Source organism: Cyprinodon tularosa, unplaced genomic scaffold, assembly GCF_016077235.1.
Source record: "Cyprinodon tularosa strain WSP-4 unplaced genomic scaffold, ASM1607723v1 ctg919, whole genome shotgun sequence".
In the NCBI taxonomy this organism is placed as follows: Eukaryota; Metazoa; Chordata; class Actinopteri; order Cyprinodontiformes; family Cyprinodontidae; genus Cyprinodon; species Cyprinodon tularosa.
The window spans coordinates 47,815-63,743 of NW_024039695.1; the positions used below are offsets into that span (position 1 = coordinate 47,815).

At 38.2% G+C, this 15,929-nt stretch overlaps 3 protein-coding genes across 4 annotated transcripts in view; all 3 read left to right on the forward strand.

Moving 5' to 3' along the window:
- On the forward strand, positions 1-2,472 carry LOC119776194 (OX-2 membrane glycoprotein-like). The gene is made up of 6 exons (XM_038274480.1): positions 1-39; positions 198-570; positions 649-951; positions 1,876-1,960; positions 2,053-2,100; positions 2,328-2,472. Exons 1-6 carry the CDS (start codon positions 1-3, stop codon positions 2,470-2,472), a joined length of 993 nt encoding a protein of 330 aa, XP_038130408.1.
- Positions 2,473-6,945: 4,473 nt separating this feature from the next.
- LOC119776195 (OX-2 membrane glycoprotein-like) lies at positions 6,946-8,343 on the forward strand. Its single transcript, XM_038274481.1, has 3 exons — positions 6,946-7,015; positions 7,894-8,232; positions 8,306-8,343. Exons 1-3 carry the CDS (start codon positions 6,946-6,948, stop codon positions 8,341-8,343), a joined length of 447 nt encoding a protein of 148 aa, XP_038130409.1.
- Positions 8,344-8,988: 645 nt separating this feature from the next.
- Positions 8,989-15,929, forward strand: part of LOC119776201 — a 101,038-nt gene continuing 94,097 nt past the window's right edge. Inside the window, exons 1-2 of one of the 2 annotated variants that reach the window (XM_038274487.1) lie at positions 8,989-9,127; positions 15,591-15,929. In XM_038274487.1, the coding sequence (XP_038130415.1) occupies positions 9,061-9,127; positions 15,591-15,929 (406 nt within the window). In that variant the 5' untranslated portion in view covers positions 8,989-9,060. The remainder of the gene's footprint in view (positions 9,128-15,590) is intronic. The other variant, XM_038274488.1, reaches the window with a different exon arrangement.

Consider the following 15,929-nt stretch of genomic DNA (forward strand, 5'->3'; position numbering starts at 1 on the left):
ATGGGGCAGTTTGTGGAGCTGTTGTCTTGCAGCAAGAAGGTTCTGGGTTCAATTCCTGGTCCAAGGTCTTTCTGCATGGAGTTTGCATATTTACTTATAAGTGCTGTATAAGTTACACCAAGCTTGGCGGTTTCTCAAATGTTGTGAAAATCCTCTCAGAGAACACAGAGAGGAAATGAAAATGGTACATTACATAGAGTAAACCAGATATACTTTCATTGTTTCCTGCAGGTGTAGCAGCTGTGATCCAAACCCAGCTGAATGTCTTAGCAGCAGTGGGTGAAGATCCTCCTCTGAGCTGTCAGCTCCTGGAAACTAAAGATGTCCAGCAGGTCACCTGGCAGAAGGTCTTTGGGAGGAAAGAGAGGAATATCTGCTCCTACAGCGAGTATTTTGGTCAAACAGTGAATCCTGACTTTAAAGATAAAGTCCAGTTTATAGAAGCTGGACTGCAGAATTCCTCCATAGTTATTAGGAAGGTTACAGAGAAGGATGAAGGATGTTATCTCTGTTTGTTCAACATCTACCCTGATGGAGCTCTGGTAGGGAGAACCTGCCTGAAGGTTTATGGTAAGAACCAGACTGTATTCCAGGGTTAACTTCTATAACTACTGTAGATGTTGATCATGATGTATGTTCTCCTCTCAGAGCTGCATGAACCCATCCTTGATGTCAGCAGATCAAATGTTTCTGCAGAGTCAGTTGTGTCCTGTTCAGCCACAGGTCGACCTGCTCCCACTGTAACACTGACTGTTCTACAGCAGAACCTCAGCTTCTCCCACTACAACAGCAGCAGTGTGACCCACAGCAACGGTACAGTCACCGTCACCACCACAGCTCTGCTGTCAGCTTCCAGCAGCACACAGGTTGGATGTTCAGTGTCAGTGCTCTCTGCTGCTCCCAGAGAGAAACTGATCACCGTTCCTGGAGCTACGGGAACATCTGGAGATGGTGAGAAGACTCTCTGCATTTCTTTACATTTTCTCACCTTATAATCATAAAGGTTTTTGGTGAACCACCTCAAACTAGTTCACAGTTGTGGAAGGAAAGTCAGACAAAAGATATGCAGAAAAAATATTGCTGAAAGAAATTCTGAACATGCTGGGTCTTTAGTCTACAGGCCATCTCCTCTTTATATGACAGTGCAGGAACACAGTGAAAAATACTAGATAATCCTGTGAGGTTTTAGCTGCTACTATAGACTGAGGTCACAGTTCATAGAGGCTAATTGGTTAATCCTTTATAAGGCACTCAGTTAATTACATAAAAAAAAAGCCAAGAGTGTTATTGTAGTCCAGGACAAGACCTTATTACTTTAGCAACATTCAAAAAATATGTGTATAGTCTGATCGCAAAAATGTCACATGTCAATGTAATAACAAGAAACAGCCACTTGCCCTCATGTATAAAGAAAAATGACAAAAGGACTCCATTTCTTAGGGGTATGGAAGTGACAAAAGAAATTGTAACTTGCCCTATAAAGGATTGGAATTTTTGGAATGGCCTAGTCAAAGTACAAAGAAAAATTGCACTCATAACCATGAAATGAATTAAAACCAAATGTTTAGATGATTTGAATTCATACATAGGCCATCTTTAGATTTTTATTTGTGAAAAAAGAAATCTTGCACTTTACATTAATGGTTTGATATATAAAATCACGAAAAAATTATGATAAAGGTTTCGATCAGTTTTTCAAAATGTGAAAAAAACAATGACAGTGCTGAGACTGTTGAGTTCTGTTGGCTCATTATTTGACAGGTTTGGAAGAAGACTCTGGACCTGATTATATGGATATAGTTAAGTTAATGTTCAGGCATGTAGCTTTTTATTTATTTAGTCATATTTTTAACTCCAGTTGCTCTGTTTCCAAAGGATTGAGTGTAGCTACTGGAGTGTTGTTCTTTGGACTTCTAATGGGTTTATGTATCGTTTTCTGGCAAAGAATGCATCAGAACAGGTATTGCTATTGGAAATATTCCCTGTTTTTTTTTTTTTTAAGTAATTAATTTGTCCCTGTTCTATTCTTAAAATCATGCATGTGTCACACAGGAAACTTCCAATGGACGAAAACCCTGAAAAACAAACCAGCAACATTCAGTGAGTCTCTTGTTTGGTGATTTATCTATCACATTGTTTTTTTTTTTTTTTATCATTACATTTTAATGACAATATAATAATTTTAGTGTGTGTATATAAGCACTATTTAAAAATATTTGCCAACTTCCCAATTAACAACTTAAAACATTACATTTTCTCTTAAATATATTTGGTTCATTTAAAAACAAATGTCTCTAGTCTAAAGGATCGTTTTCTTTTTAATTAAGGGCCAAGGAACAGCTTCCACAACAAAGGAGCACTGAGGAGCAGGAGCAGACATGCGTCCTAATTAACAGACAAAGCAGTAAATCACCAGTATCACCAACACCCCCTGACATAGACGGCTGTCTGCAAGGCAAGAAATCTTTGTAACACAAACTGGGCTTGTATGTCTCTACAATGTGATATATCTTCACTTATGTTCATATTTTAAAAAAATAAAAATTGAGAAAGGAACTCTTTTGTCTTCATTTGTTTTGTGTTTGTCTATATCTGTATAGATCTATAGTGTTCTGTCTGTATAATATATGTCTGCATGATTCTACTTTTACTGATTTCAAAAGTAAAATACTGATAGTAAACTGGCTGCTGAGTCACCACAATAATATTTCATTTTTCTTAAACTCCTGCTTTATGAGGCTAAGAAAAAGATTACATTAAATGAATTATGTAATATTAAGATTTTATATTAGTTTTGTTTTAGCTGGTCTTAAGATAAGGAATTTATTGATTTTTGTTTCTCAAGAGTGCTTGGTTTGTTGACGGTCCCTAACTGCACCACCGCGTGTGGGAGGAGGGAGCAGCTGAGAGATGCTGGCAGACATCGGAGTCCCTCATCTGGATCAACTGTTTGGTAGATCCAGATGCTTGAATGTCCGATATCCAACTTCAAACGAACTTCACTGCGGTCATTAGCGACCGGGTTAAGAAGATGGGCCACTTCGTCCAGATTCTGAAAAACTACATTGTCGACATCTGTGTCCATGTGTGCCTCTGACTGAAACACACACGGTCTGACAGAGCATCCAAATGAAAAATAATAAAGTCAATACTTATAACATTAGCATTGTTTTCAAAAACAGTTGCTAATTTCCTCTGCTAACTCAGACAGCTTCATCGTTATGTTTGTTGTGACTGTGGCAGGTGGCTGCTAACCAACCAATGGGCAGAAGATGACCCTTTAAGACACACCCCTCCTCGTTTGCATAATGAGGCAGAAATGCATACAGAAATGTAAATACGACAGGCAGAAAAAAATAGGTAAATGGCCTGTACTTATATGGCTCTTTTTGAAGTCAGGAGATTTGACCAAAGCGCTTTAAACTACATTCAGTCATTCACCCATTCACGCACACACTGATGGTGGCAAGCTACATTGTAGCCACAGCTGCCCTGGGGCTCACTGACAGAAGCGAGGCTGTCGTACACTGCCGTACACCACCATAATAGACAATGCAGGTGAAGTGTCTTGCCCAAGGACACGACAACACTGAAAGTCAGAGTTTGACTTGAACGGCTTGAACCGTCAATCCTTCAATTTCAGGGCAAACTCCTACATCCAATGCCACTGTTGCCCCGGTTAAAAAATAGGGTAAAAAAAATAAAAAGATACAAAGGAAGAATAAACCAGACAAAAATATAACATGCACATAAAATAAATAATTAAAGAAATAAGTAATAAATAAAGTTGAAGATTATAACGGACAATAAATAAATAAAGTAATTATTACAGAGGCGAAAAAACAAAGCAAATTAAAAGAGATATATACATTTATGTCTCACTGTATAATTTAATTTCTAGCTACATTTATTTGTTTATTGTATTTTGGGGCGGGGGGGGGGGGGGGGGGGCAATGGTATGCTCATTTATTTTTGTAGCATTTATTTATTTCTGTATTTATTTTTAATTATGGCAGGATTGGTCCTCCATAGAATTGACTAGGAAGAATCTTATTTTAGAGAACAAATGGAATAGAGATGACAGCGCTTCTAATAAATGTCAAAACGGCCTGCCATACATCGTTTCCTTCTTTCTCCCTCCACCACTTCTTCTGCTATGCTTCAACCATGCTACAATGCCACATGGAGCAACTTTATGTTTAATTTTTTTAATGTTCAGTACCAAAGGATCACTTCTGAAAGGTGTGAATAATCACTGCTTATGCTTTTTTATTCAGGAACTTGCTCAGTTTTCTATTTGTGATTCATCCATCCAGGTTTTCTTTTCAGGTTTACTTAACAACAGTTTGCTGATCACATCAAACCATATGCCTTAATCTCTAGACATTTTCTGTTTGAGCATCTGGACTCAATATGATTTAATTGTTTTATCAAGTCAGAATAATAATGAAAACCTGATGAAAATTGTAGCGTTTGATCAGGGGCGGATTTAGGAAATTTGGGGCCCTAGGCAAAGACACTCAGGGGGCCCCCTGAGAAGAAAACCCATAAAACAGACCCATTCTACAGATAGAGAAATGTTAATAGAATAGACATCCATTATCTGTTCTAGGTTTTGTCCCTCTCTTCTTGTCCCTTTTCCCTCTCTATTTATCAGCGTTCTGATGGCATTTTAGCCAAAGGATTTTTATCAAAAACATAATTAATGTGCACAAATAAGGATTAGTTGTATTAACTATACATGTAAACAGAGTTTTATGGGGCCCCCAGGAACTTGGAGCCCTAGGCAACTGCCTAGTATTGCCTAATGGTAAATCCCCCCCTGCGTTTGATCAAGTATGACCCTGTATTGGAGAGGTCTCCTTTTATTTTTTTGAGCAAAAAGTGAAATACAGAAGCTGGTTCAGGAGTTTGTTAAGCTGTCAAATCTAACTGGAGGAACTGAGAGAGCCAGATTTAAGGAACATAATACAGACTGATCCTGAAAGACAGGCTTTACAACGAACAAACTAAAACTAATTTTAAAAAGAAACAAATTTTAAAGTTTTGAATAAGCATTTCCGTTTCTCACATATAAAGTCTTAAATGGCCAAGCTCCATCTTACTTCAGAGATATGATTGTTCCTTATTTCCCTAACAAAGCACTTTGCTCTCAATCTGCAGGTTTACTAGTGGTTCCTAGAATTTCTAAAAGTAGAATGGGAGGCAGATCTTTAGTTATCAGGCTCCTCTCCTGTGGAACCAACTACCAGTTTTAGTCCGTGATGCAGACATCCTGTCTGCTTTCAAGGCTAGGCTTAAAACTTTCCTTTTTGATAAAGCTTATAGTTAAGAGTGGCTCAGGTTATCCTGAGCTATTTCTATAGTTATGCTGCTATAGGCTTAGTCTTCTAGAGGACTCAGGGACCCCATTTCATCATTCTATCTCTATTCTCCCACTCTGCAGAATCTTTTAGTTCAATCTCTAACGTTATGCTCTCTCTGCTTTTTCTCATAGTAGCTTTGCCTCGTCTGTTCCTTTTTGGCTGTGACGCCATCCTGGAGAGAAATATCAGCTGTGCTGCTGCCATCAGCACCTTTGTTTATGGATGTCTTATGGATGTCTTATGGAATGGATGTCTTATGGAATCTGCCTGTTTTTCAGTGTAGTCCTGTATCTCTGGCTGTGACTGTCAGGATTTGTTTGTGGATTGTTGACCCAAAGCAGAGGCAGGAAGGCAGAGGTGAATTGTAAGTAGATTTAAAGGAATAGTACACCCAAAACATGATTAGCCTTCATTTTCTACTCACCCCCATGCTGAACAAAACTCTGGAGTACTTTTTTGATATCTCAAATGCATCTGGAGATCTGGGAGGCTTCTTGCTGTCTGCTGACATTCAAATAATGGAGGTCTATGGCGCCCGAGACAGAAAGGTCCACAAAAGTCCACAAAAACTTGTCAATATTCCTCCATACTGCTCGTCCAATGTAATCCAAGTGTCCTGAGTGGGTAGCATCCAGAATTTACTCGAAACGAAGTCATTTAGAACGTTTTAGAGCCTAAACAGTAGTGTATAGGATTTCCTAATAGCGCCCCCATGCGCGCTCACGATTCTACGGAAGCCGGCAGACCAAACCAGCGCATTCAGCTCGGCAAAGAACTCATGCTCTTCCTCAACACTGAAGTCCTCAGACATTCTTCTTTCGTTGTTTCTTTCTTTGCACAGGTAAACAGCACATTTCTTCTTCTACGCTTGCATTATCGGCAGACCAGACGCTGAATGCGCACCTTCTTCCGGTTTGGTCTGCCGGCTTCCGTAGAATCGTGAGCGCGCATGGGGGCGCTATTAGGAAATCCTATACACTACTGTTTATGCTCTAAAAACATTCTAAATGACTTCGTTTCGAGTAAATTCTGGATGCTACCCACTCAGGACACTTGGAATACATTGGACGAGCAGTATGGAGGAATATTGACACGTTTTTGTGGACTTTTGTGGACCTTTCTGTCTCGGGCGCCATAGACCTCCATTATTTGAATGTCAGCAGACAGCAAGCAGCCTCCCAGATCTCCAGATGCCTTTGAGATATCAAAAAAGTACTCCAGAGTGTTGTTCAGCATGGAGGTGAGTAGAAAATGAAGGCTAATCATGTTTTGGGTGTACTATGAGTAGCTGAAAAACAAAGCACACAGGCAGATATCATAGGGCACCATCTGCTGGACACAGCACAAAATAACTGAATAAAAAACAGCAATTGAATGTATGTTAGTGAGATTTTGGTGAGTTTTGCTTTTGATTTCACAGCTTTATGCTGTAAGGTTATCCGCAGTATTTTGATTTTGCACTCCACCATTTGGAAACATCCCTAGGCTATTTTGTTGTATTTTGTTTCTAAACGTAGGTTATGTATAAACAAATGCCTACACTACCGCTTCTTCTTTCAGTTATGACTTTAACCAAACCATGATGCCAGATGCAGCTAATCTCTGTTTACTTTTCCTGATTTTCAAGTTTGGAGAATCTCCTCTGAAAGGTGAGAAACATATTTATGCTTTTTTTAATGCAGTAACTGTCATGTTCCCCACCCCACTATAGCAGACTATGCATCACTATAGTCTACTATAGTGATGCATCCATCCTTTCATTATTATAATTTCTCCAGTCTTGGCAACAATTAATAAAATCTGAAAATTGAATTATCAACAAATTAATATGATACCTTGAGGTGTGAATTTCCATCAGAAGCCTTGTTAACCATTAAGATAGCTGTACTGTTTGAAATAAAGCTGGCATAGTGCCATCAATGCTGTCAGCTTTATGGGGGGAGTGTAGATTAAAATGTAACAGAAGTACATTTCTAAAACATCTCTAACATTTATTTTATTGCAGCTACTTTTTACATAGGAATATCAGCTAGTTTTAGCTCTACAAGCTTTGTTGTTCTGTCGATATTATCTATCTGTTGAATTTACCACATACAAGAAAAAAAGGAGAAGAAGACTACTGCAAAACTGAATCTACTTCTCCTTTCACATTTTGCAAAAAATATTAAACAGGAAGTTCTGTTTGTAACATGACAATCTATGTGAAGGGCAAAGAGTGTGAATACAAAAGTAAAACAAAAACGTCTTGGTTACACTGAATAAATAACATTAAGCTGAAAAAATGTTCAGGGAAGTGGTCCATTACTGCAGAGTATTGTACAGTGAATTCAGTTTGTGCAAGAAGGTTCTGGGTTCAATTCCTGGTCCAAGGTCTTTCTGCATGGAGTTTGCATATAAGTGCTGTATAAATTACGCAAGCTTGGCGGTTTCTCAAACGTTGTGAAATTCCTCTCAGAGAACACAGAGAGGAAATGAAAATGCTACATTACATAGAGTAAACCAGATATATTTTCATTGTTTCCTGCAGGTGCAGCAGCTGTGGTCCAAACCCAGCAGACTGTAACAGCAGCAGTGGGTGAAGATGCTCCTCTCAGCTGTCAGCTCCTGGAAACTAAAGATGTCCAGCAGGTCACCTGGCAGAAGGTCTTTGGGAGCAAAGAGAGGAATATCTGCTCCTACAGCGAGTATTTTGGTCAAACAGTGAATCCTGACTTTAAAGATAAAGTCCAGTTTACAGAAGCTGGACTGAAGAATTCCTCCATAGTTATCAGGAAGGTTACAGAGCAGGATGAAGGATGTTATCTCTGCTTGTTTAGCATTTACCCTGATGGAGCTCTGATAGGGAGAACCTGCCTGAATGTTTATGGTAAGAACCAGACTGTATTCTAGGATTAACTTCTATAACTAGATGTTGATCATGATGTTTGTTCTCCTCCCAGAGCTGCATGAACCCATCCTTGATGTCAGCATCAATTAAAAGAGATATATACATTTTACGTCTCACTGTATAATTTAATTTAAACATTTATTTGTTTATTGTATTTTTTTTGGGGGGGGGGGCAATGGTATGCTCATTTATTTTTGGAGCGTTTATTTATTTCTGTATTTATTTTTAATTATGGCAGGATTGGTCCTCCATAGTTTTGACTAGGAAGAATCTTATTTTATAGAACAAATGGAACAAAAGAGAGGACAGCGCTTCTAATAAATGTCAAATTGGCCTGCCATACCCGTTTCCTGCATTCTCTTTACGCCTCTTCTTTTGGCAGAACCAGTATGATCCAAATGGGTAGGTTCACTTTAAGACAGTTAATTTAATACAAGGTTGCACGGAAGGCACACAGGCCCGCTACAGATGACAGAATCGGTACAATAATTTTGTTGCACAAATCTATTATTCTAATCAAGACAATTTAAAACCACACAAACATTAAAATAACATTATTATGTATTTTAAGATATCTGGAATTTAATTACCGTATGAATGTTCAGACGAAACCGAATATATGTTAAAACGGCTTACCATACTCAGCGTCCTTGGAAGACGCAGGACTCGAACAGAGCCCGTCACGCCTTCATTTCGGCTGGAATCCGTTCACGTGACGTCACACCAAAATAGGATCCACAAGTGTCTGGGTTCCAGCGCAGCAGTAAACATCAGGAAGGGGAGAAAAAAATTACAGGAGGGTGATAAATGAACCGCAAAATGCGCCCCGCTGTTATAATCAGCTGTTTTCTAATGAACACCATCATTCAGACAGGTGAGAGATGATTTGTTTTTCTTTATTAACTCTTCCTATTCCTTCCTCTATTTTTCAACATAAACATCTAGAAACAGCCGGTGGTTTCGGTTTGTTATTTATTTTTTTTTTCGGATTTTTATTTTTTTAAGCATTATGGGACCCCTGTTTTATTGGTACATTAATGTAGTGAAACTTGTGTACCAAAATTGAAACAATATTATCACTCCTTTTATAAATGACCTTTAGTCATAATGTAGAACAAGCTTTCTGTTTAGAGCAGCTTCCTTCCTGGTATTTTGAAGGTCTGATCTAACTGGATCAGACAAGTTTGGTCACTGAAATTATAGCCGATGGTCACTAAAAATAATTTGTTACCCTGAAGCCACTTTTTAAATAACAGCAGGCAACAAATAAAGTCTTTATCTTGGAAGACTCAATCTTTATCCAGGCTTTCCAGATGATGTGTAGAAATTTTTGCCTGAATATTTCCTATTATTTGTCATGACTATGCCTTATTTAAGATTTTAATGAATTAATAATTTATTTTCTGTGTACGTAATGGATGTTTATAATGATTTTACTGCACATTTGTTCTGTTTTAATGATGTAAAGCACTTTGAATTCCCTTGCCACTGAAGTGTGCTCTGCATTTCGATTTGCTTTAGTGTAACCTTTCTAAGGTTTAGGGCTACAGTACTTCATAGTTGCTAAGTCGGCATTCAAACTTCACTCATAAACAGATTTTTTATTCTTTTCTTTTTTTGCCCTTTTTAAATCTTTATAAATTACAAAAAAAGAGAAACAGAATAAAATTTAATTTCAAAGTAAGTAACTTTTTTCAGAAGATGTTGAGGGTCCCCCATGTGGTCCTGGAGGGCTCCTTGGTGCCTGTTGGCACTGCATTGGTGACCCCTACTGTAAAGTAATAGGCCTAATTGAAGTTATTTACAGTCTGTTATTTAGCAAAACCCAAACATAACATGACTGCTACATCTCTTTTGGGATGCATTTCTCAGAGTTGGACATTTCTTCCACCAAATCTACAGATGGTCAGAACACCAAATCACTTTAGTTTTTTCAGACCTAAAGGACAGGCATCACAAATGTAGGAAGTTGTTTGTTCCAGGATGTTTTTTGCAAACTGTAATCTGGCTTTTCTCTCTGACTAACCTTCGACCCCAATTCTTTGCAGAACATGCTTCTATGAGAAGCTGAGAAGAGAGTTTGGTACCTAGTCTTTTACGTAATTGCAAAAAATCAACATTATGATGGCCATCACTGAAAGAACCTATAAATAAAAAATCTAAATCTATGGTGAGTTATGTTGAGCTGTTATTAGATTCAATAGAGCTGTAATAAAAAAAAATCTGATGTAAGCAGTTTCTTCTGTGTCACATGCTTGTCAGGAGGCCAAGCAGTCTTGGAGGTGGGACCCAAACTGGTTGCAAGAAGAACATGCTTTGTAGAGTTTTCAGCAGACAGAACTTTCATTTCTTGTTGTGCAGGACATCAACCAAACCACACCAACCAAGAAAAATGGCAGACATGTTTCTTAAGTAGAGGAGGAACTAAATTGGAAGAAACCAATTTTAAAAGGCTGTTCAGCTTCACAATAAGAAGAAAAGGACATTTTGGTTTAAACAAACAACTACTTAAGAAATACTTTTACCAATAAATACAGAAACAAATATTTTAATTCAATCCAAACAAATACTCAAACTCAATACAGAAAACACCATACATCAGATCAACCTCCCCCCTCTTCAATTATCCCATGGTACAGTCCTGTACACACCTGCTTGGAGAGTGAAACAGCAGAGGTGAGTATTTCAAAATATTTTAAATCTTAAGCCATGAATGTCCCTTTTATAAATAAACAAAAACAAAATATTGTAGAGTGAAATCAATTTACCTTTTTACAAAAATAAAAACAAGATATGGCCAACCAAAGAACCACAACCCAAACAAATCCACTTCACCCAAAACAACAAAAATAAACCAATGTAGAAAACCAGATCCTGTGTTTAGCTGCTACTTTGGCCAATATACAAGTAACAATGGCTCATTGTTACATTCGGTCTAAGCTGTAAAATTTTGCTCGACCAAATTCGTCTTCCGCCTCCTGATGCAGATGAAGTTTGGTCAACAAGATAAATCAGAACAAAGCAGCTGATTTTTTATAGGAGTTAAATGATTAAGTTGCATTTTTTCTGCCAGTATAACATACAATGTATTTCAGCACATGACTTATACACACATGAGTAATACAACAAACACTACAAAAATGACAGCATCATCCGCTTGATAATAAATTAGTACATTGACATTTCACAGTGAATTACTTTCCATTTACTCTATTTTCTATTTTCTTACACTAGACACAATGTCAAAGGCTAACTCAGTCAATGTCAGACTAATGTTATGCTACATAATATACTATGGGATACATCGGCATATATATGGATTTTCTTGGTCAGTACATCCACTGACTGTGAAATTACCTGTGGAACGTCTTCCCACAGCCGGCAAACTGCTTGTTTTTGCAGCCAAATGCTACACACTTAGGCATTTTTGCTGTGTGTCTCCATGGGAGTGGGGAGTACCCGCATGGTAGACGGTGGCTTCACTTTTTTCGGGCTATCAGCAACTCAGTAGAGATGAGTGGCGCAGGCTGACACGGACTTATAACTAAATCCCGGCTGATGGCGGCTCCTCCATCACAGTGATATATTGCTCTGTGAACACATTCCCAACTGGCTGTGTAAGGACAACAAACTAAAGTATGAATCAAGTTTAAAGCATGGTATGTAAACTTTGCACGTATCATGAAATACATTCATCACAACTTCTGTTCTTAGTTATTAACAAAAAAAGTCAAAGTTAAACACGCTTCAGGTAAAATCTCTTGTCTAAACCAGGTACAAAAAAGGAATGATAAATGGTTAAAAAAGCATAATCAATAAAATCACAGTTCAACATTGATGTCATATCTTGAAGAATATGGAATGAGGTCAAATTAGCTTTTAATTCATTTAGAGCAATTAATTTAAACCAATTTATAATGCAAATGCAAGAAGCAAATAAAACATTATTTGCTAAAATAACATTTTATATTATTTGCTTAGTCAAAAATTATGTAATTTTATTTGAGTTATATTTAGCCTTCTGTAATTGAGCCAGTGACTAGCAGAGATTATGGGACTCTTCTTAGGGGACTCTTGGTCATATTTTGTTAATAAAATGTGTTGAGCATGAGAAAAAGAGCAAACTTTAATCTTATATTAGTTTTTAAAACCCTTATGAATTAAATTTTGATTTAGCTTTTTGAACAACTGCTGAAAGCAGTTCTGCATGGGAACAAAGCTTGTTGTCGAAACATTTAAATAACAAGCTTTATTGAAAACTCTAAGTTAGTTAACCATGAAATCATTGAAACTCTTGAGTTTTCCATTTCATGAAAAGATATTACTCAACCTCTCTCTGTTACCGTAGCAACATTCTCCTTAGAGCTGTGGTTCTCAGAAACCTCTTTTGCATGTTTTAGATATCTCTCTGTTCTCAAATAACTGATTCAATTAGGGCTCCTCATCTTCAACCGAGTGCTGTAGAACCATGTTAATCATCCATTATTTTCTGGTGTGATGCAACTAGTATTTACTGTGTAATGGAAAAATGAGAAGAGACCCCATGAGATGATGCACAGGTCCTACTTGTTCAAAAACAATATTTTTATACTTCATCTTCATCTGCTGAAAGGTATGCTTCTCCGCTGTGGGAATGAATCTAACTAGCATACACTGATACACTACCATTCACGCAGTATACTAGTTTTTCCCTGTCATGTTGTATTTGTTAAAACAGACTGTAGGCAGACATCGAAGAAATTCTTCCCATCTAAAATAAATAATCTGAATGTCTGTAAATTAATTTTAGATCTCCATATTCCTCTTGTGTGTCTGTACTATAAGTTATGTGTAATCTGATTTGCAAATGTGTAAGAAATCCACAAATACTCAGATTTACAATGTGTGTTTCTTTACAGATTTACAAATGTATTGATCAGTCTGTAAACACACAGAGACACTTAAGTCTGAAGTCTTTTTTCCCCTCAACACCCAGAAATACAGACCAATCATTGGTTTAAGTCAAGCGGTTTCTCGGTTGGCTTTCTATACACACATGATTTTTTACAAGGCAAGGCAAATTTATTTTTATAGCACAATTCAGTACAAAGACAATGCAAAGTTTTTTACATGATTAAAATATAGGAAAATAAAACAGAATCAAAGCAAGTAGAAAAAAAATTAAAATAGAAAAAAAAAATAATAATAAAATAAAAAATAAAACTTCTGCTATGGGATATCTGCAAATGCTTAGAGAGGATTTGTTTGTGTAAAATCTGGATTTGTTGACCTGAGCGCAGGCTCACTTGCTCACAGGCTTACTGTCTGTGTCTTCCTTCCTTACTTTTTTTCCTGCTACGAGAGTTCACGTGTTAAGGAAAGGTGGCTATGTGGTTGTAGGTGCAGCAAGTTGTGCTAAACTCCCACAGCCAGAAGACACAGCCGGATTCACAAATCTCCTCACACATTTTCAAATCCCTCTGCACACAGACACAAATCAAGATAGAGACACACAACTCCCTGCACAAATTTGCAAATTATATTGCAACAATAATGCCCTCATAACACCTTGACACTTCTGGATGCTCAATGCTCAGCTGTTCTTGCTAAGTTCTGGCGTTACAAGCTAGAGAGCAGATTCTTTGCATTGAAAAGTTGGGGGAAAAAAGTAGTTATAACACATTTTTAGTGAGAAAGATTGCCTCAAAGCAATCTGAGCAGTCAATTAATCAGGATTATGATCCTACTGAAATATTCTCTTCTCTGAAGCCTGCAAGGTTGTCTGGAATTTCCCGTTGTCATTAGCAGCTAAAAGTAAATCTTTTAGCTGCTAATGATGCCTCTTGATGCTGCTTGACTGCATGGGAGAATGAGAGTATCCTTTGTAATTTAAGCCAGTGTTCTCAAGCATAAACACATCATAATTTCAGTGAATTAATCACATCATTGTCAAAGTGGAGGAATGGTGGCCCATCCATTTTAACTAAAGCTTTGGTTTCCAGACTTGTTCAGGCAGATAGGTTATCAATAGGTTTGATCGACAGTATCTTGCTGCCATTATGATGTAAAATCATCAGAAGTGCAGTAGTTTACTTCATTTTAGCAAATATTTCTATTCCTGTTTAATAGTGTGGAATCAGTGGTGTGCTTTAGAGTCCTGCACGGGTCGAGTTTTACGAACCCGCACCCGCCCGAACCCGTTAGGATGACAACCGAACCCGACCCGTCACCCGCGGATATCTTCAATTCAAATCCAAACCCGACCCGACCCGTTGATATTTAACCCGCAACCCGACCCGTTAACACATCAAGTAATAGGCTATAGTACGCTGTGCTGCAGAACAGCGCCATTAACACTGACGTGTATGCACTGACTGTGGCCTTTTTGGAGGGAAGCCCACACTGCCGGCAGGGCTTTAAGCTACAACAAGGGTGACACCAGTGCCTGATTAATATAACATTTCTGATGTCCATAACAACACACACGAATAAAAAAAAAAAATCACCAACTACCCGCCTGCACTAAAAAAATATCCGCCCGACCCCGCGTACCCGTTTATTTTTATTTATGTATTTTTCACCCGTAAAAGAGCATTTTAGCAGGTGACCCGTCGGGGACCCGCGGGTACCCGACCCGTTGCAGGACTCTAGTGTGCTTCATAACCTTTATTGTCAGATTTTAATATGTTCTAGAAGCTGCTTTAAGACCAAATCAGTGTTATTTGGTCTGATATGTTATTTTCAGGGCTGCTCAGTGGCACAGCACTGCTGCCTTGCAGCAAGAAGGTTCTGGGTATGATTCCTGGCCTGGGGTCTTTCTGCATGGAGTTTGCATGTTCTCCCTGAGCATGTGTGGGTTCTCTCCAGGTACTCCGGTTTCCTCCCAAAGTCCAAAAACATGACTGTTAGGTTAATTGGCTTCTATAAATTCTCCTTATTTGTGTGTGTGTGAGTGGTTGTTTGCCCTGCAATGGACTGGCGACCTGTCCAGGGTCTACCCTGCCTCTTGCCCTTTGATAGCTGGAGAAAGGTGCCAGCCCCCCTCGCGAAAGCGTGTTAGAAGATCGATGGATGGATGTTATTTTAACTATATTCATCGGCAACATTCAATATGGATTCTATATAAAGCTGATGGACTGATCACATCTCAAGGCCTTATTAGAGGCTCAGGGGAGGATTTAAGTTGTGAAAGGGATGTTTTTTTATACTGTTAGTGTAAATTATGCCAAGCTATAGGTATGGGTATTACTAAACTGTTATGAAATTCTTAGTAAACAGAGAGGAAATGAAAGTACTCCGATAGAATGCTAGATAATATAAATAAAGTTACATTGATCTATTTCTTTGTTTTTTTGCAGGTGCAGCAGCTGTAGTCAAAACCCAGCAGACTGTATCAACAGCAGTGGGTGAAGATGCTCCTCTCAGCTGTCAGCTCCTGGGAACCAAAGGTGTCCAGCAGGTCACCTGGCAGAAGGACTTTGGGAACAAAGAGAGGAATATCTGCTCCTACAGCGAGTATTTTGGTCAAACAGTGAATCCTGACTTTAAAGATAAAGTCCAGTTTACAGAAGCTGGACTGAAGAATTCCTCCATAGTTATCAGGAATGTTACAGAGCAGGATGAAGGATATTATTTCTGCTTGTTCAACATCTACCCTGATGTAGCTCTGATAGGGAGAACCTGCCTGAATGTTTATG

What these genes read in the sequence shown, in the direction of transcription:
- LOC119776194 (XM_038274480.1), top strand. Translation starts at nt 1, where the DNA reads ATGGGGCAGTTTGTGGAGCTGTTGTCTTGCAGCAAGAAG. An exon ending in CAAAGAATGCATCAGAACAG is followed by an intron (nt 1,961 to 2,052) that starts GTATTGCTATTG and finishes TGTGTCACACAG; the next exon opens with GAAACTTCCAATGGACGAAA. An exon ending in AAACAAACCAGCAACATTCA is followed by an intron (nt 2,101 to 2,327) that starts GTGAGTCTCTTG and finishes TTTTTAATTAAG; the next exon opens with GGCCAAGGAACAGCTTCCAC.
- LOC119776195 (XM_038274481.1), top strand. Translation starts at nt 6,946, where the DNA reads ATGATGCCAGATGCAGCTAATCTCTGTTTACTTTTCCTGATTTTCAAG. An exon ending in TGGAGAATCTCCTCTGAAAG is followed by an intron (nt 7,016 to 7,893) that starts GTGAGAAACATA and finishes TGTTTCCTGCAG; the next exon opens with GTGCAGCAGCTGTGGTCCAA. An exon ending in AACCTGCCTGAATGTTTATG is followed by an intron (nt 8,233 to 8,305) that starts GTAAGAACCAGA and finishes TTCTCCTCCCAG; the next exon opens with AGCTGCATGAACCCATCCTT.